Consider the following 26,083-nt stretch of genomic DNA (forward strand, 5'->3'; position numbering starts at 1 on the left):
TTTTTTTTTTTTTTTTTTTTTTTGAGAATTATATAAAGATAGGGGAGGGGTCTTTTGGCAAATAATGACTTTTTCGGGGAGATCCTTCTACTATGAGATAATTGCAAGAAAGTTTGGAACTTCTAAGAACAAAACGAGTGGCTTAGAGTGAATTCATCGATGAATAATTCTCACAAGTTTGAAGACATGATCGTAGTTGAAAAGACTGATTTAGTTCGTGACCTATGAATTTGATTATTTATGATTTGTTTAAACTCATGCCCAAAAGAGAAGTAGATTTGGATTAGGGTTTACTAGCCGTGTCCTTTTAGACTACCTAAATTTTCATTTAAGGCTATAATATGTTTCGTATGCTTCTATTAGTGTATTATAAGAGTAATTATCCCAGCTATACTCACTGAACCGAGAGTGGAACTCTTAAATAGTGTTGATGGTTATTTGGGTAATTGATTTAAGGATGGAGTAAAGATAAAGTTCACAAGACCGGTATTAAAGTAATTGCTATGATCACTTTATTATAGCGTCTCCTCTAAGTTACCAAAAGTTTTCTCGTGTGTTTTAAATGTTATGTTATGGAAGACATTTAATAACGTCACCTAAAAATCTCAATTCAGTACCAAAGCAAGTAAAGAATTTAAACACGCCCTATGATAGAGTCAACTACTCCAAAAATTGTTAGCTATGACATTGAAAGTCTTTTGACAAAGAGTTCACTGAAACAAGAAGAGACTCACGATCAAGAGGAAAGAAGACGGTTTCGAGAAGAAAAGAAAGATTGATTTAGCTAACTCGACTTCTTTTTTCTTTGAAGTGTGGTTGCATGTTGTAACAACTCAAACTCACTGCTATAGGATATTGTCCAGTTTTCCATTCTAGGCTTCCCCCCTCAAGGTTTCAAAACATATCTATTAGGGAGAAGTTTCCACCCTCGTAAAAAATGTTTCGTTCTCTTCTCCAACCGATGTGGGATCTCACGATACACCCTCCTTGGGGCCCAACGTCCTCGCTAACACACTGCCCGATGTCTAGCTCTGATACCATTTATAATAGCCCAAAGCCACCGCTAACAAATATTGTCCTCTTTAGGCTTTCCCTTCCAAACTTTCCCACAAAGTTTTTAAACGCGTCTGCTGAGGAGAGGTTTCCACATCCTTATAAGAAATGTTTCGTTCTCCTCTCCAACCGATGTGGGATCTAATACGATTTTCTACCACTCATTTCTTTCAGGATCAATGCCGATCAAACAAACTCAACAGGGAAATATCGACAAACTTGTTACAATGAGCCAGCAACACTTAGAACAGCATACAATAATTAGACAGGAAAACTATATATTTCTCCAGTCAAGAAAATGAAGATGGGGAAAAAAGACGAATCATCGTATATGTTGGACAATAAAATACAATCTAATGAACCCAAAAAAAGAGATTAAACTCGGATTTTAAATACACCACTATGTTACACACTATGGGGGCAATAAAATATTTTTCTCTTAAACCCAAAAATATTTTGATCGCGGGTTTATATACATCGCTACGATACTCTAAAGAAGGTTGGTTCTATATCCACGAGTTCTATCCCCCATATCTCTCTTCAACTTTTTTGGCACAACATTCTAATAACCATGGTTGTGTTCTAAGCCTGCCTTCTTACCCTTGAACTCTCACCAGCAATGGCAACTGGATTTCCTAAACCTCTAATGGAATAGAATAGTATGTTAAAACTACCTGGCCATGGGAATGAGAGTTCCGCCTTGCTACACTACACTATTATGTAATATGATACACAAAGGCACGTTTTGGTATGTACTCCCCTACGAATCCCTAAACTCGATTCCCATTTCAGCTTCAGTTAATTCATCGTCATTTTTGTCTAACAGATTGTCACAAAGACCCAAAAGCTGGTCTGCTAAGGGAGGAATACCTGGGTTGCGCCCATCGTTGTACATGTGAGCATTATACATTATCTGCCATACGTCATGCCTGAACTCGTCCCGGGTCTTGTATTCCAACCTTCTAACCTTCTCTCTAATGGTAGAAAGATCCATTGGGCGCTCTATGATATCCAGGTAATCAGGAGCCTCCTTCTTGGACACTGGTTTTAAAAAGAGATATGAAATATCGTACCTCTCTTTGAGGGTCTCGACAATCCGCTCCAAGATATTCGACAAACCAACCTGAAACGATAATTACTCAAGTTATCAATGAATGTAGATAAGTGAATAGCACAAAAGTAGAGAAAATCTTTCAAAGTACACACATACCTCTCCCACTCTACGGCGCTTTGTAGATGATGCATGCTCTGCACCATGTCTTCCCAATTCAATGGGCTTCCTTTTTAAACTACGGTCTCTTTCTAGAACAACCCTTTTATCCATTCTTCTTGATCTGGGGTCTTCCACATAATCATTCATTATTTCCGGGATTCGTTTCTTCTTCTTCTTCTTTGCTTTTAGACGTTCTTCTTCCTCCTTATCACTTCTAATGCTTGCTTCAAATCGTCTAATCTCTGCTAACTTCTCTTGTTCCTCCCGCATCCCCATTTCTTCATTGTAAACCCTCCTCGCCTCCTCTTCTCTTAGTCTCTCTTCCTTTCTCCGCTTCTCTTGTTTTTCCCACCATCTATGTTCTTCTCTAGCTTTCTTTTTTCCAGACTCGGCTGAACTCATACTCCCAGGCCTTGTATGCTTCTCAAAACTTGACAGCTCAACTATTTTTTTAGTCTTCCGGTACTCCATACCAACACTCCCATCATAACCACACCGGTCCACATCAATAACCTCTTTTGGCCGTTTGATTACAAGTTTTTTGTGAAGCTGCTCTTTATCTGTTTCAGCTGCTGATCTTATTATGGCAGCAGTGCGTCTCGGAAATTCAAGTTTGTCCCTATCAATATTTGTTGGTGGTCTTATGACAATCGAAGGTTTATGAGCATCAATTGAAACTTTTTTTGCATCAGGAGGTCGAATCACAATTGAGGGTTTATGAGACTGAAACTGAACGTCTTCAGTTCTCTTCTTTGAAAATGTGATCTTGTTAACCTTAACAACGGACTTTCCTGTTTCATTGTCAGAATTGACCGGCAAGTCAGAAGTCTGTGGCAGTACAGGACTAAGATTATCAGAAAGCCTGTCAGTTGAGCTGCATTTGAATTTGACTGGAAGAACTTTTGCCATCAACGTGGATTTTTCACCCTCAAACGCTTCTGTTGTTGAAATTTTTGCTGCGGTTTTTGGTGTAGCCTTCTTGGTTTGAGCTTTCTGATTGGATTGATTTGATGGATCCATAGTATTCGACTTTATTGATACTTTTTCTTGATCTGTTGTGTCCGGTGTTTCAAGTTCTTCTCCATATTTGGGGCAATTCTTGTTTGTCCGCATGTGACCAAACTAAAAACAACAAAACAAACTTCAGAAAGGTTAGAATATTCGGGGCTCGTGCACGAGAAATACTTATCTAAACACTTTACATACCTGACCACATTTTCCACACACGAAACTCTCTCGAGCTGATTTCTTCTCCTTAAAATTCTGATCAAGAAAAGGTTAAATTAATATGGTTCCAACCAGCATATGGAGAATAATGGCGTAAAACCTATGTCCACCTTCTCCCCAGCCTAATAACTCCCATCACCAAAACTAAAGTAACAACATCAAAAATAAAATTCAAGAAAAAAAAAATTAAGAAATTTAAAACTGGATCAATTCTAATAATGAAGACTGGGAACTGTTTGACTACAGGTCTCAAAAGTTCCATAGAAGTTAAAACCTATCCATCATTAAAAAAAAAAAAACAAAAAACCTGATCATACGATAAGAGATTGTATCCAGCTAGACAAAGTTAAGAAAAGAGGAAACAATCAAGGATGTGAGATTAAGGTTACACCCTTGGACTGAGGTTATTTTCAATAGTTTCCTAAGTAGAATATTTTCATAATATTGAAACATAAGGATGAACAAGTAAATACCAGTGCCCCACCAACAGATACAACTACAAAAAAAAGAACCAACTCACCTTGACTTTGTCTCCTGATATCTTGAGTTTCTTATTGATTAGGCTCATCTCTGAACTATAAGTCTTCTTCATGGGTTTTAACTTTGCGGACTTTTCTTTTCTATTAATAATATTTTCAACCTGCCATCATATCATGCGGTAATGATTATCTATAGCTCAACCTTCAGATGTGAGAAAAGAAAGTTCTTCCCATGCTTAAGAAGGCAAGGAAATGACATAGTAATACCTCCTTGTGATCTCTTATATTTTCTTTAGAAATATAGGTTACATCAGGCTGGGCAATACTAACAAGATGCCTGATCTGCTCAGAATTCTCCAGACCAAAACTAGCTTGAAAGCCTGAAGTCAACGTTGATTCTCCCATGACTTTATTCTTCTTCTTCTTCCTCCTCCTCTCAGCCTCATCTGTATAAAAGATTCTACATTAGCCCCATATAGAGGTGTGAATTCCAGTAAGTAACCTATTTTGGGACTAATAAGCTTTGATGATGGATGGAATTGCATAGAACTTTATGGGTTTTTTTAATCTACCAACTTTTCCTCGATGATATATACCATGCCCAGAGAAAGGATATGACTAGCCAGGCAAATGATGATACAAAACATATCCGATTGATCTTGAAAGTGAAAATTCTTACCAGACAATAGTATTGAGGTCCACATAATTCAAAGTATCGGTCAAGATGATGACCCAACAGAGTCATATCTACCTCCTAGAGACCATTACAGTAATGATATACACTACAAAATATACCATTTTTTGGACCATATCTAAGAATATTGAAAGCCAACTAACTAAACTCAAGGATAATACAGTTTACAGGTCACAATCACCCTACTAACTTTCTGTAAGTATCGTAACTGCGTATAATAACCTAAGAAAACAATGGTTTACGTAGTAAGAGAACGGAGTTGTAGGCAACTCCACCAAGAATTTGACTCGTGCTCAAAAGAAGTTTGTCATAATTTATTTTAGGAAACAGATAAGAACAGACTAAAAGCAACATCTACACTCTTCTATCCTCGTCATAATTAAGTAAGGAGGAGAATATTACGTCAGTAAATGAGCTGATAATAGGATCTCCAATTGATTATGCTCAAAATGTCAATATCACCAAAAACTTTGGAAGACTTCATAAAATTCACAGTAACAAAATGTCAAATCTACTGAAAAATCTAAATGATGGGTTTAATTGCAATTTTCCCTGGTATAATGACTAAACGTGGTCACTAATAATAATGAACACTCAAAGCATACAAATGTCAAGAGTTATCCATACCGTCCATCAGCAGCCTGCACAGTTCTGCAGCTTCCGCAACTTCATCTTCAATTTCATCTTCTGTTTGAATAATGGATGCACGTCTCCTCATTTTAAGCCCCTTGACCCCATCAGTCTTTTCATGTCTGATCTCAAATGTATCAACTTCATCTTCAAATTCCTCTGCATCCAGCAAATTTTCTAAATCCCCAGCAAAGGAATCTAGGTCACTATTTCCTTCAGAGTCACTCTCATTCTCAGCACCATCTGAGGCTGAAAGACTCTGAATTTGTCGTTCCCAAATTTCTTGACACTTCTCTCTTGTCTGACGCTGCAGTTGCAGAAAGGACATTCGCTGGCCACGTGCATATTTGCTGATAGTTGTTGGATCTACTTGTACCCCAGAAGCAGCTTGCTCACTCGAAAGCCTGCGTATCATAGCAATTCTGTGCCATCTGGTCAGTTTTGCAATCTGTTCTTCAGATACATCAAACTTGAGAAGAACCTGAAATATTAAACAAGGTGAAGATTTTAAGGTAGTATAGGTATAAAAATAGCACGGAAGTACATATAAGGTTGAGCTGTAATAAATAGATAGAGCTGGAAAATAAGAACATCTTCTTTCCCAAGTAAAAAGTTACAATGTTTTTAAGAGAATTATACTTTTCACTAGACTAGTTAGTTCATAATTTCTCAAATCTTACTTACAGTTTTCTAAAATAGTTTTAAAAGGTTCCTACCATTAGCTTTTTGTAACCTACAATGATAAACAGTTAACTGGAAATAAGTCAGAACCTTGGAGGGAAAGAAATCAGAGAAATTTTTAAGACAAGCTGCTGCCTTGGTCAGATCATTTCAAATCAGCATGTTTAAAGGCTTCCTTTTGGTGCACTCTTTCTAAATATTTTGCTGGTATTTCTTTCTAGGATAGTTGCTTTAACTGCCCCGCTTTTATATTTCCTTTGTAATTGCTTTTTGACTCCTATCGTTCAGTTTTTGTTTTCACTTCTTTTTAGAGTTTGTATCTTGAGCAATAGTCTCTTTTCAGTATATCAATACAAGCTCCATATTTTGTTCAAAAAAAAAAAAAAAAAAAAAAAAAAAAAGTTGACCGGAAATATTTTATCAATTTTATAATATTAATTATGATGATGACATGACATCAAAAATTAATTTTCTTTTTTTTCTTCTTACAAATAATTCCTAATTTCTTTCTTCTCTCTGCCCCTCCATTTTCTCTGCTTCTTTCATTTGTTCTTTCCCCTACTTTTTTTTCGCACCCATGCCCTCTTTCTTTGTTTTACATTGTCCCTCTCCCTCAAGATCACCCTTTATCTCTCAGCCTTTTTAATTCAAACAAGGAAACAATGTTAAAGCTACTTCTGGATGTATGGTTAAGAAATTTCAGACTCCATCACCAAAGGTGAAAATTAAAGAGTAAGTGGAGAATGAGTATAAAGAAGTTGATGTATGCATTATATCACGAAGAATGTCTGAACTAAGCGTATGAATATAAAATACAAAAGGATACAGAGATGACTTTTAGGTACACCTCCATTCTTCCAAAGTTCTTTATCTACCACATAAAATTTTTGTATGAAACATGAAATGACTCTCAAGATGCAATAAAGCTGAATACAATATTACAATAGATAAGCAGGTACCTCTTTCGCAGCATCCATGCTCAACCTACGTAGGTCAGCATCTGTTCCTGTTACTGCAGAGCTTCCTCGACTAGAGGCTGCTTTTTTCTTCAAAGATGCATTAGAAATAGGTGGTTTTGGAACTGAACGAACATAACTGAATCCAAGTCCTCGACCAGATGGATCACCAACACCTGTAATTTCCATCCGCTCTATATTTTCTTTTCCCTTTTTTTATTTGAGTGGGGGGGGCGTCAGAGAAGAATGAAATTAGCAGACGATCATCATATCATTCTTCAGTAAACAATTTTCCTCTACCTTATAGCCAATTATTTATCCATTTTAGAATTCACATTGTAGTTTAAGAGAATCTATTCAAGTATCTTTTCATTTTGGAACATGAGTAATAAGAACTTATAGAAACTATATCATGAAAAACAACTTAAAGATCAGTTCGTTTACAGACACCAACAAGTCAACTGGTGTAATTTTTACAATATGGAAAACAGTCCCTTGAGCTGTTACTTGTATGCCAGTTTCTTTCACAATCTTTTCTTTCACGAATAAAATATATCAGATATGTACCAGACTCCTGTTATGATAAGTTACGATTCTTTACCTGGGTCGTACAAGCAACAAAATTACTACTCAAGGTCCAGGGAGTTATCTGCAACTCCCTTTCAATGTGAGATGCAGCAGCCAGAGTAATAGCTTCATCAGGAAGTCTACTCATTGCAGATGAAATTGCAGATGGATGAACCTCTGTAATTCCCAAATGTTTGAGGCGGTATAAACCAGCTTGCATGCTCTCATACTTGCATACCTAACATATCATAGGAAGACGGTATTACAATGGACAATAGAACAATGCAACAACTTATAATATGCTCTAGATTTACGTTCAGTTTAATTTTTGTTGAATATGGGTCACATTTTCTAGACATGCTAAAAAATGAATTTTCCTATTTCTTCTCCAGTTATTCAAAAAGCATATAGTCATCAATGCAGAAAAAGATTTAATTCATAAGCAGAGCAGAAGTAAATAAATTCATCAATGAAAGGGGAACCAATGAAAAGGGACTTATGTTTCTTACATCCTCCGGTGTCACAGCATCTTTCTTCAAAGAAATGCTCGCATTGCGCTTCTTAATTAAAATAATCTGTCCACTAGAATTTCTCTGCAGTTTTTATATGATTTCAGAGTAAATAGTCCAGAATGAAGATAAACTTGAAGTACGACTTATGACATAAAGAACAAGTGAGGGCAGGCTGTTTATCAAATGAAGCTTATAATTATATTATACATATAAAAATGCTACGAACTAACCTGTTGAAGAGCATATTCCTTAAGTTTCTTCCTAATTACCGTCTCTGACAGGTACGGAAACTGAGAAGGTAATTCATCAACACGGATATATGGGATTCGTCGATGCTTCTCAGCAGCAAGGAACTCACGGAATATATACGAAGTTAGTCTATTCATCATGAAAGTTTGAAGAGACTTTGTTCCTGGAGAAAACACCTCCATTAGCGGCTCCTGCACAGAATACCATTTAATAGAGTTAATGCTGACAGTTTAATTAAGGATATTAAACATTCAACCTCTTTAAGTTTTAGAAATGTATTAAACAATAAGGAGAAACAACAAATAGAACAACTGAACAAGTAACTGATTGCATCTGGCTATTATATTTCAACAAATAGAACAAATGAAGAACTAGAACAACTAAAGAACAAATAGCACAACTGAAGAACAGCTTCTCTTATTTCTTTCCAGCGATAAGCCCCACAAAAGGGCATGAGGAGCAATCTGCCATAAATCTATGGTCTTTCCTCGCAAACTCCACCCACTAACAGCTTCAAACAATCACTCATCCACTTGCCTCCGGAGACAAATGAAAAGAGACTTAACTATACATTATTTATACAATTTCCAAATATACAATGAATAGTCCCCAACAATACATTTTTTGAGATTGAATAAAATTAACTTTTTCCCTCCGAGATTCTACCTGCTGGTCAGAATTTGCCTACTATCAAGGCTTCCATAGAGAGCAAAAGTACTTTGGCACAGCTGAATGATGCCAAATCTGAACATTTTCTTGCAGGTTGGATGACTTGATCTAGAAGGAATATGGAGTTGTGAGGATGTGGAGTTTTTCTTACAAGGAACTCAACTTCAATCAATAAAAGAACTAGAATGAGGACAAAAGGGCTAGATCCCAGGTTGGGCAGAACATCAAAACAAAGGCCTTAAAACAATTTCATAAGAGAAAACAACGACAGAAAGTTGGTTTGTTTTGGCTTTAAAGAATCTTCGCCGGCAAGTTTCTCTTTGAGCTAGTCTGGTTTAAATCTGTTACTCAGGCTTCCTTTTGGGGTTACTTCTTCTCAGTACTTGAGTTTTGTGGGCTTTTTTTTTCTTTTGTTCTTTTTCTTTCTCGCTCCCCGGTGAAAATTGTATCATTTGAGCATTAGTGTCTTTTCATTCTATCTGCTTTGCATTCTATCCATGAAAAGTTTTGTTTCTGGTTAAAAAAGTACACACTAAAAGATTTTGATACTCAAAAGACTCGAAGCATGAATTATGACATCATTACATACAAGTTGTGCACCGTGGAGACAATTTCAGGTGAAAAATGATGACAATGAGGATCAACTTGAAGGTGGAGTGTACTAGAAATGACTTCTAATAAGGATTCACTACAAGGGAAGTAAGATCCGGATTACCTTGTTGATTGAATATCCCAAGGCAAGAACACTTGTTTGAGATTCGAATCACTCTAGAAACAAGATCGATCATGTCAAGCTTGAATGATTCTAAACATGCAACTTAAACTACATAGAATTGCAAAGAAACTTAGAATTGGCTAAAGGAAAGTAAAAATGCTCTTTTTACTACATTTTCCAAGTCTCCTTTACAAATATAAGGACATGGCTTTATAAAAAATTTCAAGAGTTGTAACCTTCATATTTTATGACCATAATTAGTCATTCTGTAAATGTAACCTTAAAATACATTAAAGAAACACTATAACTCTAGATTATCATCCACCCAAGATTTGTAACCATCGAAAAATAAGTAAAACTTGATTCTTCTTTAATTGACATGAATGGAAACATCTTGTGAAAATTTCATCATCATTTTCTTCACAACTTCCTTGAAGTTTATCTTGCATGATTGATTTCTTGGTTCATATCAACTAGAGTATTTTTTAAAAAATAATTGAGAGACAAGCTTTCATGGAGAAAATGAGAATACCAATGGGGTCAACCAAGGGACAGGCCAACGGAAAAATAGACTAAAAAATGATGGCCTATAGAAAGGAAAGTACAACAAAGAGCCACATCGGAACTAGTCTAATTAAAAAATAAATAAATAAATAAATAATAATAATAATAAAAAGACCCAGTGAATAATGACAAGTTTTTAGAAACAAATGTCCAAAGCAAAGCATTAAACCTAAGGACTAGACCCTCCTCCAGATCTCTCCCACAACAACTAACATTATAATATCCACCCAATCTAGATACACCACAAAAGTACAAAAAAAAAAAAAAAAAAAAATCATTATTGTTCATAAAGAAGTATAATGTAAATTGGTTTAGTTGCATTGCAGATGAGACCCTTTTACTCTGACTGTATAATCTGTTAATGTACAATAACAAATTGAAAATGTCTTGGATGGTGCTTAAACCAAAAAATTCCAAGAAAGTTCATCCTTTCAGTATTCAAAATATCCCCAAAAAAGGGAGTCTACATCTATTGAAGTATAGAAAAAAAATCAAACCATCAATTTGATCTTAAGTACGAATTCAACCAAATATTAGACAGGGTCTGATAAAGTTAAAACAAGAAAAAAGAATGCAGTTGATCGAATATGCAAGATCAATTATTAAAAATAAATAAATAAATAAAGAGAGAGAGAGAAAACCAACCTGCTGACCAACTGCAAAATTTTTGTCAATACGTCTCAGGGAAAGCTTTCCCTTTGCAGAACGAACCAATATATAATCTGTCATTGGAACCTTGTGGGAAAATATAGGTGACCTGTACATGTTTGTTTCAAGAGATGCCTGTATTGATCCACCTTTTAAATCACCAAGGTAAGGAGATTTATCAGAAGGTTCGAGGATAATGACATGTCCTAAACTATCCCCCCCATTTCGCAACATTGCACCAGTTTGATCATCAGGGGATGATTTCTGATAATAAGTGCATAGTCTAGCCCCCATTCCAATGTTTCCCAAAAGTAAAGGTCTTTCTTCACAATACCTACAAAGATGACATAATTGGTAATTATGAAGGGTAAACTTTAGTTTGAAAGTTCATAAAATAAGTAGCAGTTTATCTTTTTCTTTATACATAAAATAAAATATTAAAAATAAAATAAAAACAGAAAGCAAGCATAGGATGTCACGCCATTACATTACTAACTTGTATGTGCAAGGAAGCAAGCATTATTTGCCTTTTGTAACTTGACAGGGATATCCAATGGATGACAATTATAGAGAGAAATAATACACACACACACACACATACATATATATATATATATTCATATAACCATAAAAAAAAAATTGAAAAAAAAAAACGAGTAGAGAAAGCACATGAAAAAAAAAATAGAAGATAGAAAAATGAGGCTCTTAAAGACAGAAAAACTAAAAGCCAATAGGTATTACAACCAGAGACTAATTTCTTCTATTGTAAAACGTCTTCAATACAATTGATTCGTTTATAAGTAAAAACTATTATAATGCGACCAATCCCTTTGAAATTATTCGTTTATAAAAAAAGACTGTTTTAATGTTCTTACCTTGCTTGAGATTTTATTCATAAAGTTGCCGGGACGCTCTTATTATGTCTTTCCCACTACGTACGTACCTTTTCATGTTTTATAACTAAATTTTACTCCAACCAATAAGATGAACTACCAAAGCATTCAGATTTACATTTTCCTGTAGATTCTTAGAAGTTTAGATGAACATTATAATTGAAGTAATCTGTGAAGCAAGCCAAAAACAACATTAATTGAACATCTAAAGCCGGTGGTACAAATCTTTGAAAGCAAACACAAGTAAACAACCATCAAAACATCAATGAAATTTAACGTTCATTCCAAATTTGATTTTAGAAAGCAACTAAAACTGATTTCTCCTTTTTTTTTCTAAACAAAGAACGAAGCTTTTCATTGATACAATGCTCAAATTACATAAGAAACGAAAGTGATAAATAAAGAAAATTATAACAAAAAGATCAAAGCATTTCAATTGAGACATATCTTGTAATACTAAAAAAAACAAATACCAATTAAGGATTCAGAACAATCTCTTCAAACAACATTAAATGTAAAATAAAAAAATTTTAAAAAAAAAAGAAGTAATATGATCAATTTATTTCAATGGATTGCTTTAGGATTTTTATTTTTTATTTTTAAAGGGCATTTTCCTTTCCGTTCTGTTAACTGAGGGGACATACTAGCAGAATATTTACAGGATTTGGCAATTGGCCTTTAGCTCGCGAAGAACTTGCTCATCTAAAATAATGTGAATAAACAAATAATAAATCCAAGGACTGCTTACCAATGCAGCATAAAGTCCTTCTATGAGCAAGACATTAAAACAGAAATTAAGTCAATAACTAGACAAACAAGGCAACAACGAATATGGAAGACCCCAAAATGAACACGGTATTCAAAGCATCGAATATTATACAAGAGGAAAACAACATTTACTTACTCCATCAAAAACACATGTCCATCTTTCACAGAAAGATCAGATTTCTTTTTGAACGCTCCAGGAGATCTCACAGATCTATTCTCACCATGCAAATTTTGTGCCCCCGGCATTATGTATATTTTCGAACGAACAAGATGAAGTAAGGAATTTGGTTGCACATTTTGGGCGGCCAAAGATTTTTCTCTTTCAAGCTCCTTCCCAGAATAAAATACTTTAACTATTTCAGATGGCTTCATATCTAACCAGGAAAAGGGCAAAAAAAGAGATTGAGTCCCATGACATAATTAAGTAATAAAGAAAAAAAGAAAACAAGTCATCATACAGCACAGCACGTACATTGCAGATTACACAAATAGAAAGGATAAACTAGTGAAAAATACCCAAAAAAAAAATTTTGATAACCTAGCTTCTTGGAAGCTTTGGCCATGATTGACGAAACAGCTTCCTCAGCATCAACAAAATGTTTACTGCCTTTGCCTCCTAAACTCTTCAGAATAATCTGCATAGGTCCATGAGTTGGTAACTTCTGCAGTTCTCTGACAGCCCTCTCATTATCGTGGGGATACCATAAAGCTTTAGGCCGATGAAAATTAGCTAGCTCTTTACTGCAAAAAAGTAGAAAAGAACACAGCGATGGAGTGAAAATTGCTTTTGATAGAGTATAGCAATCAGCCAAAAGCACAATGGAAAGTGTGCATAGATAGTTATTGATCAAACTTTATTGAGGTTTCGTGAGACTTTCCAGTCTCTCCATTCTTGAACATTCTTTCTCTTTATCATATAACTTTTTCATCGTTTTATTGTATCCACATAATACTCATACTCAATATTAATTACAAAAAATAACAAAACAAATCAAATGGCGTTCAGCTTGGCACAAAAACTACTGTGTTGCAAGCTATAACTCTGTCAAGTGGAGCTCAACACAACATCTTCCGAAGTATATAGTATCATAAAAAGAGTTGATCCTAACTAAAGCTGATGGCTCAACTGGATATCTTCAGACAGATTTTTCTTCAAAATCACCCTTTTCCTCGTTTCTTATTTTCCATGCATAATGAAGATAAATATTTCTTCTTAAACTCGAGAACAAATAATTATGAGATGATATCATCCCTGATGGGAGGAAATCATTCGTACTATTATTTAGTATTTTCTCTTATTTGATTGAAAAAATAATTTAAAAATAAACCACTCTTATTTAGTGTCAAGGTAATATCTACGAATAGTCATTCCCTCCCGACAAAGGTAGAAGATCTGAACCTGTTGTGGGACGATGCATTCTATGTCAGAATCAGATCCTATGTTAGTATAACTCTTCTTTGAAACACTTCAGTAATGCTCCTAGATTCTAATGAAACTAGTGAATCAGAGCGCATGGAACCATCTTTGTTTTTTTTTTTTTTTTTGGTGTATCAGTGCTTGTATACACAAATATGCATATCAATTATAACAAGTATACAACATTAAGACAATCTGACAGTTCAACTGGCATGAATTAGCCCAGTCACCAAAAAAACAAATTGTAAATGCATTTTTAAGGTCGTGAATGAAATATGGTGACTATCTACCTAAGATATTAAATATGCTACAAGTCTTCCAATACTAAATACTGAAAGTAAAGCAATTGTCCCATGAGGTTAGTTGAAACTACATTAGCAGGTGCAAACAATATTGGTCATCTCATAAACAAAATAAATTAACTATTTATCCAGTCTTACTTGCTCAACTTTAGCTTCATTGTTTGTAACATCATTGCAGGTCTCGAATGGAAAACTTTGATGCCATGAACAGAACGTTTTTTAGAATTTGATTTAAGTTGTTGAGATGCTTTTCTATTGGAGTAGTGTTTGTCATTGGAAACAAATCGCCAGCCACCTTGACCTCCACTGCCTGATATCTCAAAAGAATGTCCATTGACTGACAGTGATGACCGTGTTAAAATCATAGCTCCAGAATGAAACTGAATGTACTTAGATTCCTTTTCATCTGAAATTTCAAAAAGCATGTGTTCATCTTCAAGATCGAAGATAAATTTTGGTTTTTCAATAGGTTCATTTGATTCCCATAATACTTTGTCTAACCAAGAACCTTCCAGCATTCTTCTGTTCTTCGGAGAAAATTTGCTAAAGCTTCTGATAGCATTACTTTGAAGCTCATCTGGATTATTTTCCTTTATACAATCTGATTGGCAAGAATCCTCCACATCCTTCCAGGATTCTAATCTCAACATCTGAGGATGATAAATAATTTCCGGTGATAAAGGTTCTTCTGTTCCTGAAAACTTTCTAGAGCCAAAAGCCTCCAATAACGGAAAACTGTGATGGTAAAGACTCTGGTCCTCATCATCAGGATCAATACGGTGGTCTGATCCAACAATCTGTATAGAAACTTGTGGTTCCACATCGCTACTAACTGAAGCTTCCATATCAGATCCAAATACCTCACAACTCCCAGCAGAGTTCTTACTTGAAACCGGAGAGTTGTCCCACAAAATCCTCTCTTCCCAGTTTTGCTGATCCAGAGGGTACAATTTTTGAAACAATAATGAATTCGATCCAATGGTAATATTTTCTGCAACAACTTCTTTCGCAGGTTCTGCACCACAACAATGGTCTTTTTGTCGCCACTCCACTCTCGAAGCCATTTCATCACCCCCATCCACAGCGCCAAATTTAGTATATTCTGGATCATCTAACATAGTAGTATCATCTTTAACAACATATGCTGGTTTCATACACGATACACCTCGACTGGAACCATGTAAGAATGCCTCCTCATCCTCTTCAACAATATCGGATACATCTGCTGACCTATACTTATCTGAAAAGACGAGGAAAGAACGAGACAAAAAAACAATTATCAGCTGAAGCATATGATAGATATCCAGAAAAGCATTTGATTGCCAACTTGTAAATCCCAAAGCACTGTTTCATCACATGATGTAGCTCCAAATTATGTTTGAAACAATTATAAATTTATTAACAGTTAACGCTCTGAGATGACATCAAAAAGACAATAGGAAGCGCATATAATGTTTGTGGGACATGCACCTCTACGAGAACAATATCTAGAATCTCTCTTCTCCTTTTTCTTCAAACTATCATGAACACCAAAAATTTCAGAAAATTGTAAGATTGCCATCCCATTCTCCATGCACAATACAGGTAAGGGAGTATGAGCCTTCTCCTCTTGCATTCGCTTCTCTACTTCAGGTGTCTCCTGTTAACAATTACGCGAGAGAATAGTAACGAGCTTTAGACATGGTGGTATCAATGCAAAGTCTAAAACAAACTGATAACCTCCCAACTAAAAACGATAAATTATGTTGCAAGAAGAGATAACAAAACGAAGTTTGACCTTTAAAGAGACCGAACTGGTTGAACAATTTAGATTTCTTAGGTACACTTACCACAGTTCTCTGTCACAATGGGCATCAGGTTAGGAAACAACAGTTCAAGGTGGACACAAGAAATCAACAAACTTAGGTTTCTCGTCAAAACAAAATAATAGAAGAAAAAAGATAACAAAACAAGATCCAATACCATTAACATGACAAACAAATTCACCTTGAGAAATCTACATCCAAAATGATAAAAAATCAAATCGTAAACCAACCTCAAACAATTCTTCTGGACTACTGGTTATAACTTCATTATTGAAGGGGACAGACGGTAGATCATCTTCTGCAAAAGATTTTTCCCCTTCAGAAACCACCTCAAGGTATTCACCTTGCTCATCTGGAAGAATCATGATTAAATTGGTCAAATATCAATTCCTTACTGCTGACAGTGAAGGAATAAAAGAAAGGGAAAAACATTCATAAAAAACAAAAGAAGAGAAGCAAACATGATTGATCAGTTAAACTTAATACCCTAGAAATATCACAAATATTTTTTCTTCTTACATGATTAAAGGGTTAGCTATCATATGTTATGACTTCAGAGAATTAACTACAGAAATTACCATTATAATCAAATAGGACACAAGTCTAACACAAGTCCACAATGAAAGCCTGTTGACAATGAATTTGGCTTTTTTATTAGTTGTTCCTGATTTGCACTTTGAGGCCAACAGTATGGTATCACTTCTCAAAGAGCCTCACCACAAATAAAGAGAATAGTTGCAAGATCACTAGAGAAATAATGTCTATCTTCTCCTTACCTTAACAGATAACGTAACAATTTGGAGAAAAAACACAATGAAGATTTCTGAGTGGGATTCTGTAATGTGTGCCCCACGACCTCTAAGCAAGAGTAGACCAAATGCATACATTCACTTTTCTTTTTTAGTTTAATAACATGTAGGACTGAAAATTCGAACCTTTAATCTTTTGGTCAAGGATATATGTATTCACTAGTCGAACTATGCTTAGGTTGGCTACAAAGCTTCACATTTTAGCAATGTCTTGTGAGGCTTAGGAAAAAACACCTACCAGTCTCCATAATTTTTCTTTTCTTGTTGAAACCAAGCTTTCATTGAGAAATAATAAAAGAATGGAACAACAAGCGAAAAAACTAGCCCACAACAAGAAGCTAAACTAAAGTAAACAAGGACTCCATTCTCTCAGAGTAAGACTTAAAGAATCCTTGAACGAGAAACCCAAAGAGATGTGGTGAACCTAGCAAAGGACAAAACCTCCTCCCAAAAACTTTCAGCCCCTCCAAAAATCTGTTTGTTTTTCCTCGGCAAAGGCTCCATGAGACCGTGCAAAAACCAAAAAACCAAAGAAAACTACCCCAAAAAGGAACCAAAAAATGTAAGAAAGCTACTCTTGTCTCGAAAGGGCGCATGAAGAATAATTTCCTCCAAACAGTGAAAAAGGACCTACAAGAAACCCGAATGAGGGACTGCGAAAGACAAATGTACCTTTTCCTTGAAGTAATAGAAAAACCCTCGAACAGAAACTAGGGATACAATATCCATCGTTTTCCTATGAAACAAAAGACAACAAACCCAAGATTGAGAGTGGTGGAACTCCCAACAAGATGTGACAAATAGGTCACCAATTGACTCCACATAAAAGATAAATGGTGCAAACGATGAAACAAGGAGTAGAGGAACTATCCCCCACCAACTTATTCTCCTAGAAATATGTTTTAAATTAATCACTTACAAAACACTAAACAAACGGAAAGAAAAATTCATCATTTGCAAAAACACCAAACAAACTAAGAGGAAAACAAAAACCCCTCAGAGTCACTCTCTAAGGATTTCTAGAAGTGTCTCATTTGGCAGCTTTGCCCAATCCTCCAGCTCACGACTAATATATCAAAATTCTCTATCATCCAGTAAGCATATAAAGGTAAGGATAAATGACTGAAAAGTCTGTCTATAAAACGTGGAACCCCAAAACAAAATTGGTTTGTCATTCCCTATCCTAATCCTAGAAGTGATCCTTAAACGGGATTTGAGCTTCAAGATTTTGGCACAAGACTCCAGAACTTACATGTTGTCCAACAATAGGTGCTTTGGGGTTTTTACCTCTTTATTTGGTTCATCTATGGAATTGGTTTCTACTCTTAAAAAAAAACAATAATTGGCTAAACATGGATCTCTTAAACCCAGAAGAAAGAAACTTGAATCAGAAACTTATGACACGTGAACCAAATTCATTCACCCATAAAAATGGAACTATGGACACTATATCACCAGTACTTTTTTTTTTTTTTTTTTGGTTACGAAACCATAACTAACTAACTATTCGAGAAAAGAAACATAACCCAACTTCAAAATACTAAACTGACTATATTCCAGAAAAGCTCACTAAAAAAACGTTTAATTCCCATATGTACGCCATAAAATTTCCTCTCTACTAAAATTTCCTCTCTACCATTAGGAATAAAATTTTAGGCAGGAATAAAAGGCATCTTAAAGTGTACACAAAGATGAGGAATGTACAGAAAAGCTCTCACCAATAAAAAGGTAAGGTATCGAACATGATGATTGTAAAAGTAAAACTAGTGATTACAACTCAAAATCAATTCAGTAATATAAGAAAGTTGTATATCCAACAAACCACATCATGACAGGAAAAACAAACACAAATAGAAAATTTCTAGCTATATGAGACGGTCCTTTAGTAGTAAGTGAAATTATAGTGATAATAATGTAGAGAAAGGTGACAGATACCTGATGCATGGATGGTTGGAGCTACAACGCTTCTATTTGCAACTTCGTGCACCTTTTCAATGTCCTCATCATAATCTTCATCATCAAATACAGAAGCTGTAGGCTCCAGTGTAGGCAAAGAAACTTCAGCAGAAAAATATTCCTTTTTTGGCAATAAGTGGTCTTCCTCTCCAGCAGCTTCAATCTCTGGACCATCATACTCTTCATCAATATCTTCATAGTCGATTGCATCTTCAGCCTTCGCATCATAATCTGAGAACACAAATACCCCCCACCAGTCCAGTCAAAGAAAGTGAGATGATGAGGGCAGTGGTCAGATGAATTGTGTACTTAAAATAATGCTTGAACTGTACTCCCTATGGATGTGATATAGTGTGAGCGGGGACTTTTATTCCCCTTTTGTTCTACTTATTAGTGGTTTTATTTTTTATAAACAAGAAATAGAACTTTTCATCAACGGTTGAAAAGCTAAAAGAAAGGATTTAAGAGTTCAGTTGCCCTAGTTTGCGGCTAATTTTATTAGGTAGGTAGCTTGTTATTAATTTTTTAATTAGTATAGTTTCTATTTGGTTCAGTTAGTTGATAGCCTATATAATGGGGTTCGGTGTTGAGTAAAGAGTCTCAAATGTTCTTCTACTAGATCCTAGGTTACATCAGGATTGCCTAGAAAAATCATTTCTCCTAGCGAATTGGAACTATCTAACAAGAAGCTTAAAAAGTATTTCTTAATTCTTGCATAAGAAACCAGAATGAACAAAAATATAAAGTATACATCATCAAGATGAAACATTCAAGGTAAGACTTGAATACTTCTTTTCTTTTGATTTTTTTAAATAAGACTAAACATACACACACATAAATATCATCCAAGGACCCTTGGCAGTTTAGCTATAATATAATCTTTCCATTCTCAAGAACCAAAACATAGCCCTAAAATTTGTGGCACCCCAAACCACTCTCTTATTCGCAAATCAATTGAAGGATTTTCCAGCAAGCACAGAAATAACCGTTCCAGTCAAGAACCATTAACAAGCTTGATCCAAAGACTCCTAGTTTTCAAGAATCATTTCCTACATTTGGAAGAACTAAATATGCATCGTGCTTAAATGAGGATATTCTTACTTACTGAACCACCATATTGATATCCTAAGCACAAACACAGTGACATGTCAATTTCTAAGAAAGTAGGGCACGACATGTTGGATACATCATAGGCAAATAATAATAATAACATACTCCATTCTAAACGCATAAAATATTACAAAATCTTTTTTTTTAAATAACTAAACTAGGTTAGAGAAAGAAGGGATATAGAGATAAATTTTCTAGAAAAGAAATCTAAGGTACTAAAAGAAGGGTGATCTAAGTATTGATTATTAAGCATGCCAGACACTTTTATTTATTGGAGTAAACTGCCATTTGGCTCAACCAGCCCTATTTAGTTTTTCTAGACACGATCCTATGAGGAAGTATATTGGCATCTAGTAGTTGCTCATGCAACAAGCACTTGATGCTTCTCAACTTTTCTTCATGTATTTTCTTCTTTCCTTCTTCTGTTCTTCTCCTCTGTGTACATCTATTCTTCTTCCAATTGTTTTTTTCTTTTTTCAACCTATTCTTCTTCTCCTCCGCGCACGTCTGTTCTTCAATTCTATTTTTTTTTTTTTTTTCCACTCTCAACCTCTGCGCATGTCTTTTCTACTTCTCCCATTTAATTCTTTTTTTTTTTTTTCTATTCTTTTTCTCCTGGGTTCTTTTCACGTTTCAACTTTTTCCTTCTTTTCTTTTTTTCTATTCTTCTTCTCCTTCGTCTTTTCGTCTCCTTCTAAAAACTCTTCATCTTTTTATTCAACTCTTCTTTAAAAAAAAAAAAAAAATCTTCAAGATTAGAGGGTCAAGCACCTCGATTGCCAAAACATGTGTTCATGCCAACCAAGTGTCTGAGAGTGTGCCCTCGTGTGTCCAAAAATGATAAATACAAAAAAAAATGGACACACAATATAGTGTATTGGACACGTGCAGAAAGCATGTTCGAGAGTACGTGTGTCCGACATCGACACTTTGCCATTATATTATGCATGTGTCCGTGTTTTATAGCAGGTATCAAATAATTAATGTTTTCTTAGGAAGTTGAACTCATAATAATGCCCATCTAGCTAAAGGGTTGTCGCGCTTCCCCTTAGAGGCCCATTCACTATGGCATAAGGTTAGTATGAACAAATATAATAACCCTAAACTTTGTATTTTGTCTCGAAAATACCGCTAAACTTTCAAAAGTTTCAATAATACCCTTCAACTTTCAAAAAAGTCTCAAAAATACCATTTCCGTTAGTTTTGGATGGAAACCATTAGTACTGTATTTCAAAATTACCCTTGAACTTTTAATAGTGTTTCAAAAACACCCTTGAACTTTAAAAAGTTTCATTAATACCCTTAAAGAGTTTAAGAATATCATTACCATTAGTACTATGTTTAAAAAATACCCATGAAATTTTAAAAATAGCATTAACACTCTTTACCTTTATAAAAAAATTATTACTGTCGATATATAGACGAAAACTGTCTATCAACACCTCATAGATTATCTCTAAACTTTTTAATGTTATTTTTGAAAATTCATGAGTATTTTTTAAACGAGGTACAAATGGTAAGAGTATTTTTGAAGGTTTTAAAAAAAATTTAGAGTATTACTCAAACTTTTGAAAATTCAAGGATATTTTTTGAACATTTTTAAATATTAAAAGGGTATTTTTGAAACCATTTTGAAAATTCAAGGGCATTTTCGAAAGAAAATATTAAGGGTATTCATCCAAAACTATCTGTAAGGGTATTTTTGAACCAACTGTATAGGTCAAAAAACACTTTTGGCCCTTTAACTTTCATAATACTTTAATCTCTATACTATAGTTTGTAACAATTTAGTCCTAGACACTTTGACGTATGGATAGTTGTGCATTTAACACATCCCAAAGACGAATGGTTCTAAAAAATTGACTCCAAAGGGAACTTCTCTACAAGATTGCTCTTGCTTTCAGAAGCACAGTTTCTTACTCGTAATGATGCAGACAGATTTTGAAAAGAGTTACTCTCCACCTTCCACTAGTCCACGTCTCTCCCCCATTGATCTGAACAGCCTCCTCAACTAATTTGAGCCTTCTTGTGGATTACATGGATAGAATGGAATCATCAACTTTTAAACGAGGAAGGAAGATTCTTTGACAGCTTTTTTTCAACAAATTTCCTTTTTAGCTGTCTTCGTCAAAATTCACCTCCTCTTTCTCTTATTGGTAATCTTCACTTTTGTCCAATTGGAAAATCTTTTGTACCCACTTTCGCTCAAACTTCCGCCCCACTTTTGTACATTTCATACATCATTAAAATTTGTTTCCTATATATATATATATGATAATCATGATTTTGATATAAATGAAAAGGAAATTAAATGAAACTTTGAGAAGGCTATTACTAAAAAATAAAGGTGGTATGTTTCATGGATACCGGAGGAATAACCAAGGAACCTACAACATAACCATACCTATACGACCTCATCAGTATATCAACCTCTCTAACAATAAATACGCACTAAAAAAACACCTAAGATTATGATCCCAATTCCAATTTAAAAAATAAACAAACGAACTCCCAAGGTTCAGTTAGAAAGCCCTAAAACTGAACAAATTATAAGTCATCAGTCTGTAGAATGGCGGAAGCACCCAGCTAACAATAATATTTATCAAGTAGCTTTCATTATTAAGATCAGAAAAAAGCACAGTTCACACAATATTTTTAGCAAGTCTCGTGAAAATGTATTTGAAGATAAAGGTATCGAACATAAAAATAAAACTCGGAAGACTACTAGGTAAATTTATAAATACAACTTCACCTGGTTCAATAGCATCAGATGGTATTTTTGGTGATTTCGTCGACAACTGAAAAATTTGAAAAATTGCAGGCATCAAAGAAAAAGATAGAAGGGGGAAAAGAAACTATCAAACTCTGAAAGATACAGATGCAGTAGTTGAATGTTATTAAAGAGCAATGAGAGATGGTATACGAACACAGGAAGCTACATACGAAGACCACAAAACCAAATGAAAACTATAGAGGATATTCAGAATCATAAAAATTCTTACATCAATATCTGTCAAAGTTGGACCCAACTTATCCGCCAGTGCAGCCAGATGTTCCTTTGCATCCTAGAACACAAGATCATTTCCAACGCATCCATAATATGATATTAATGAGAAAATTAAGTGTCAGACAAATAAGATGAAAGGTCAGATTACTGAAAGAACTAATTGTTACAAGTGTAACAAGTTAAGGTTTTCTTAAGAATTTTCAGACTTCAACAGATCATATTTGGAAGATAACAAGTCTAGTTGCAAAATCTATGGTGCCAAAACCAGTATTTTGGTACAGCAATCTTCTAATAGAATGAGTCCATAGCTTACATCTTTCTGGCACACTGTCCTCCAACAGATCTAGTTCTACAAAAATGCCACTAGAACTAGGAGCAATAATATTACCTCATCAAGATAATCGGCATCAAGATCACCAGAATTATCCACATTCCCAAACATAAACCCCAATAATCGATTGCCACCACCAGCATCCTCATAGTCATCATCATCTGCAGTCAAAATATCATAAGTACATAAACACAGTTTTCTACTCATGATCCACAATAATACACAGTTTTTTATTTTTAGTTTTCAAAATGAATTTAAAATTGCAAAAGTTAACAATGTCACTGTGATTGAATGACTGATAAGAGTTAATAACGTAACTATGCAAATTGAAATTATTCTTCCTAAATTTTCTTTAATCAAAAACCATGCTTTGATTGAGAATGCAAAGAGCATAAAGAAAGAAAATAATACAAAGGGCAAACAATAAGGCAGTTTGAACAAAAGGAGACAAACTAGAACAGAGGGACTCCAAACTAACAAGATGGGACCTAAAGGATAATTACAAAAGTCCTTATGCATTGAAGCCTAAAGAGAAACATGAAACCTCACAAGAGACAGCACCTCCTCGCTCAATCTCTCAATCTCCTTAAAAATCTTACTGCTTCTCTCTAACCAAGACCCCACAAAATCAGCAGGCCACAAAAAGAGACCCATAACACAAAAGGGTAGGGTGAAGAAGAAACTTTTTTTACCATGGACCTACACTTAATAGGTGGAACCCAATAAGAACCTAACACTATGAAAAAGTGACTCCAGACAAGAGAGGAATATTGGCAACTCCCAAGAGTGTGATCAATATCCTCAAATGCCATCCTACAAAGGATATAGCATTGAAGCCCAATCAGCACAAAAGACTTCCTCATGATACAATCCAAGGTATTAACTTTGCTTCCTTTTTTAACAAGAAACGAAATTTTTTATTGAGAAAAAATGAAAAAATATAAGGGGCATAAAAAAAGAAAGTCCACACCAAAAAGAGCCAAACTTGGGCTTCAATCCTCCAAAATAAGTTCCTATAGGATTACAAAAAGCCTTAGAGCCAAAGCCTAGAGGAAAGTATGGATCTAACAAGGGACCACACCTCCTCCTTTTTATATGAATCCAACAACTGATCACTTCCATGTACCCTTCTAACCAGCTCTTGGTTGGAATCAATCCGTTAAGTTAGCTTTCTTTGTGAACGTTTTGCAAGGATTCTAGAAGAACCTCTAGCTTTGCAAAATCCAGCATTGTTGGCACTTATCACCTTTGGTCTCTCAACACCCTAAACATTTTATTACTCCTCACAACACAAAGGCCCCACAAAATCACATAAACCTGGAAAGCCACAACAGGAAACGCCCCTAATCACAAAAGGACAGATGAAGGAGCTCCCCGAAAGGTGGTTGTGATCCTTAGTCGCCCCTAATTCTTATGTCATTGAACTACCACGAGATCTTCACATTCCAAGTGCAATCAATGTCTCAAATATGGTTAAATCCTACTAGTGGGCTGGGCAGTGGTTTCTACTCCAGTAAAAGTACTTCTGTTGGGGGAGAAGGGAGGAAACTTTTGTAGGTAACTCGTGTCTGATTTCATTACCATGAGTTAAGTTACTAGTTGCTTAGTAGCCAGTATCAATACTGTGGAAATTAGAATTAAGGAGTTTCATCGTTCACTATGAGTTCATTGTCTTATATTTTAACTTCATTTCCATACTGAGCCTATAAATAAGAAACCCAAGGTATCCAATACCAGATTTGACATTAATAAAAATTCATAATTTCAGTTTGCTCCACCAATCTCACTCATATCTAAGATGAAGAGACCAATAAGAAAGAAAAGATGTTTAGACCCGCAAACTGTAAACTTCCGAACGTAAAAATAATAAGAACAACAATAAAAAATATATATATATATATTCAAACAAAGAGCCTAGAACTGGTTTAAATCAACTGGCTTACCTTCATCCCTTTCGTCTTGGGAATCACCGTATGTTTCGCCACCCATCTGATACCCACTTCTCTTCAAACAAACCAAAAAAAAATAAAAACATATTAACACCGGATGCTATGCTTGCTTAAAAGAAAAACATAAAGTGAACATGTAATTAGAATCATAATGAATTGGCGACCTCGTACAATGTTGAAGAAAAATAAAACAGTTTTCAAAGAACTAAGACAATGATAGGACTCGATTCCATCATACCTAGTCGAGGCGCAAGTATTGTAAAGGGAAATTAGTGTCGGAGGATAGGCAAGAAGCGTAAATCGGACCTTGGCGGCGACCGACGGAGAGATGGAGAGAGCTGCGGGAAAAGGGTGTGACGTGGCGGCGGCAGAAGTTGCAGCAAAGAGAGAGAGCGAGAGAGAGAAGAAATAAAATGGGCGGTAGGGCTAGCCGGCGAGAGGTTGCGACTGCGACGGAGTGGCAAAATGGGAGAGAACGAGGGAAACGAAGGCAGAAGTGGAGGGAGAAATCAGAGAAATAGAAATCGGGTGCTGATGACAGGGATGCACCTTTCAACCCGATAACCCGAACCCGAACCCGAACCCGAACCCGAATATTAATAGAAATTGGGTTCGGGTTGCTGGGAATTTTTTTTAAGAATTTTTTTCTTCTTTTATTTTTTTAAAATATTTTGGTAACACGTGAAATTAAAAAATATATATCATTCAAATTAATTTTATATTTAAATATGGCTTTTTCAAGGCTGAAATTGAATATTTAAAATTACAAAAATCAATAATAAAAACAAAAATAATAATAATAATAATAATAATAATACACTAAGCCCTTTGATTTTCATTTTGGGCTTTTCGGGCCTTTGATTTTCATTTTGGGATTTC

The 26,083-nt window shown here is 35.0% G+C and overlaps 1 protein-coding gene across 5 annotated transcripts; it reads right to left on the reverse strand.

The window, feature by feature from the left end:
* Window positions 1–1,358: 1,358 nt before the first annotated feature.
* Window positions 1,359–25,715, reverse strand: LOC111460758 (transcription initiation factor TFIID subunit 1). 5 transcript variants are annotated; one of them, XM_023104032.1, is made up of 22 exons: window positions 25,511–25,715; window positions 25,199–25,254; window positions 23,313–23,416; window positions 22,920–22,982; window positions 22,670–22,715; window positions 18,787–19,038; window positions 16,273–16,394; window positions 15,708–15,876; window positions 14,376–15,477; window positions 13,057–13,259; window positions 12,655–12,892; window positions 10,855–11,191; window positions 8,243–8,452; window positions 8,010–8,093; window positions 7,535–7,738; window positions 6,937–7,143; window positions 5,294–5,777; window positions 4,240–4,418; window positions 4,014–4,133; window positions 3,473–3,529; window positions 2,264–3,388; window positions 1,359–2,176 (listed from the first exon to the last, which is right to left on the reverse strand). In XM_023104032.1, the coding sequence occupies exons 2-22, from the start codon at window positions 25,242–25,244 to the stop codon at window positions 1,814–1,816; spliced, it is 5,715 nt and encodes a 1,904-aa protein (XP_022959800.1). In that variant the 5' UTR covers window positions 25,245–25,254; window positions 25,511–25,715; the 3' UTR covers window positions 1,359–1,813. The 5 variants fall into 5 exon arrangements, with proteins under 5 accessions (XP_022959800.1, XP_022959799.1, XP_022959798.1 ...); XM_023104031.1 differs by having other exon boundaries at window positions 25,199–25,259; XM_023104030.1 differs by having other exon boundaries at window positions 25,443–25,715.
* Window positions 25,716–26,083: the final 368 nt, after the last annotated feature.

Source organism: Cucurbita moschata, unplaced genomic scaffold, assembly GCF_002738365.1.
Source record: "Cucurbita moschata cultivar Rifu unplaced genomic scaffold, Cmos_1.0 Cmo_Scf00024, whole genome shotgun sequence".
Classification (NCBI taxonomy): Eukaryota; Viridiplantae; Streptophyta; class Magnoliopsida; order Cucurbitales; family Cucurbitaceae; genus Cucurbita; species Cucurbita moschata.

Excerpts from the sequence above, each read along its gene's own strand:
- LOC111460758 (XM_023104032.1), bottom strand. The coding sequence starts at position 25,244 with ATGGGTGGCGAAACATACGGTGATTCCCAAGACGAAAGGGATGAAG. Across the intron at positions 23,417-25,198 it reads CCAAGACGAAAGGGATGAAG|ATGATGATGACTATGAGGAT; the intron begins GTAAGCCAGTTG and ends TTTTGACTGCAG. Across the intron at positions 7,739-8,009 it reads ATGCTGTGACACCGGAGGAT|GTATGCAAGTATGAGAGCAT; the intron begins GTAAGAAACATA and ends ATGATATGTTAG.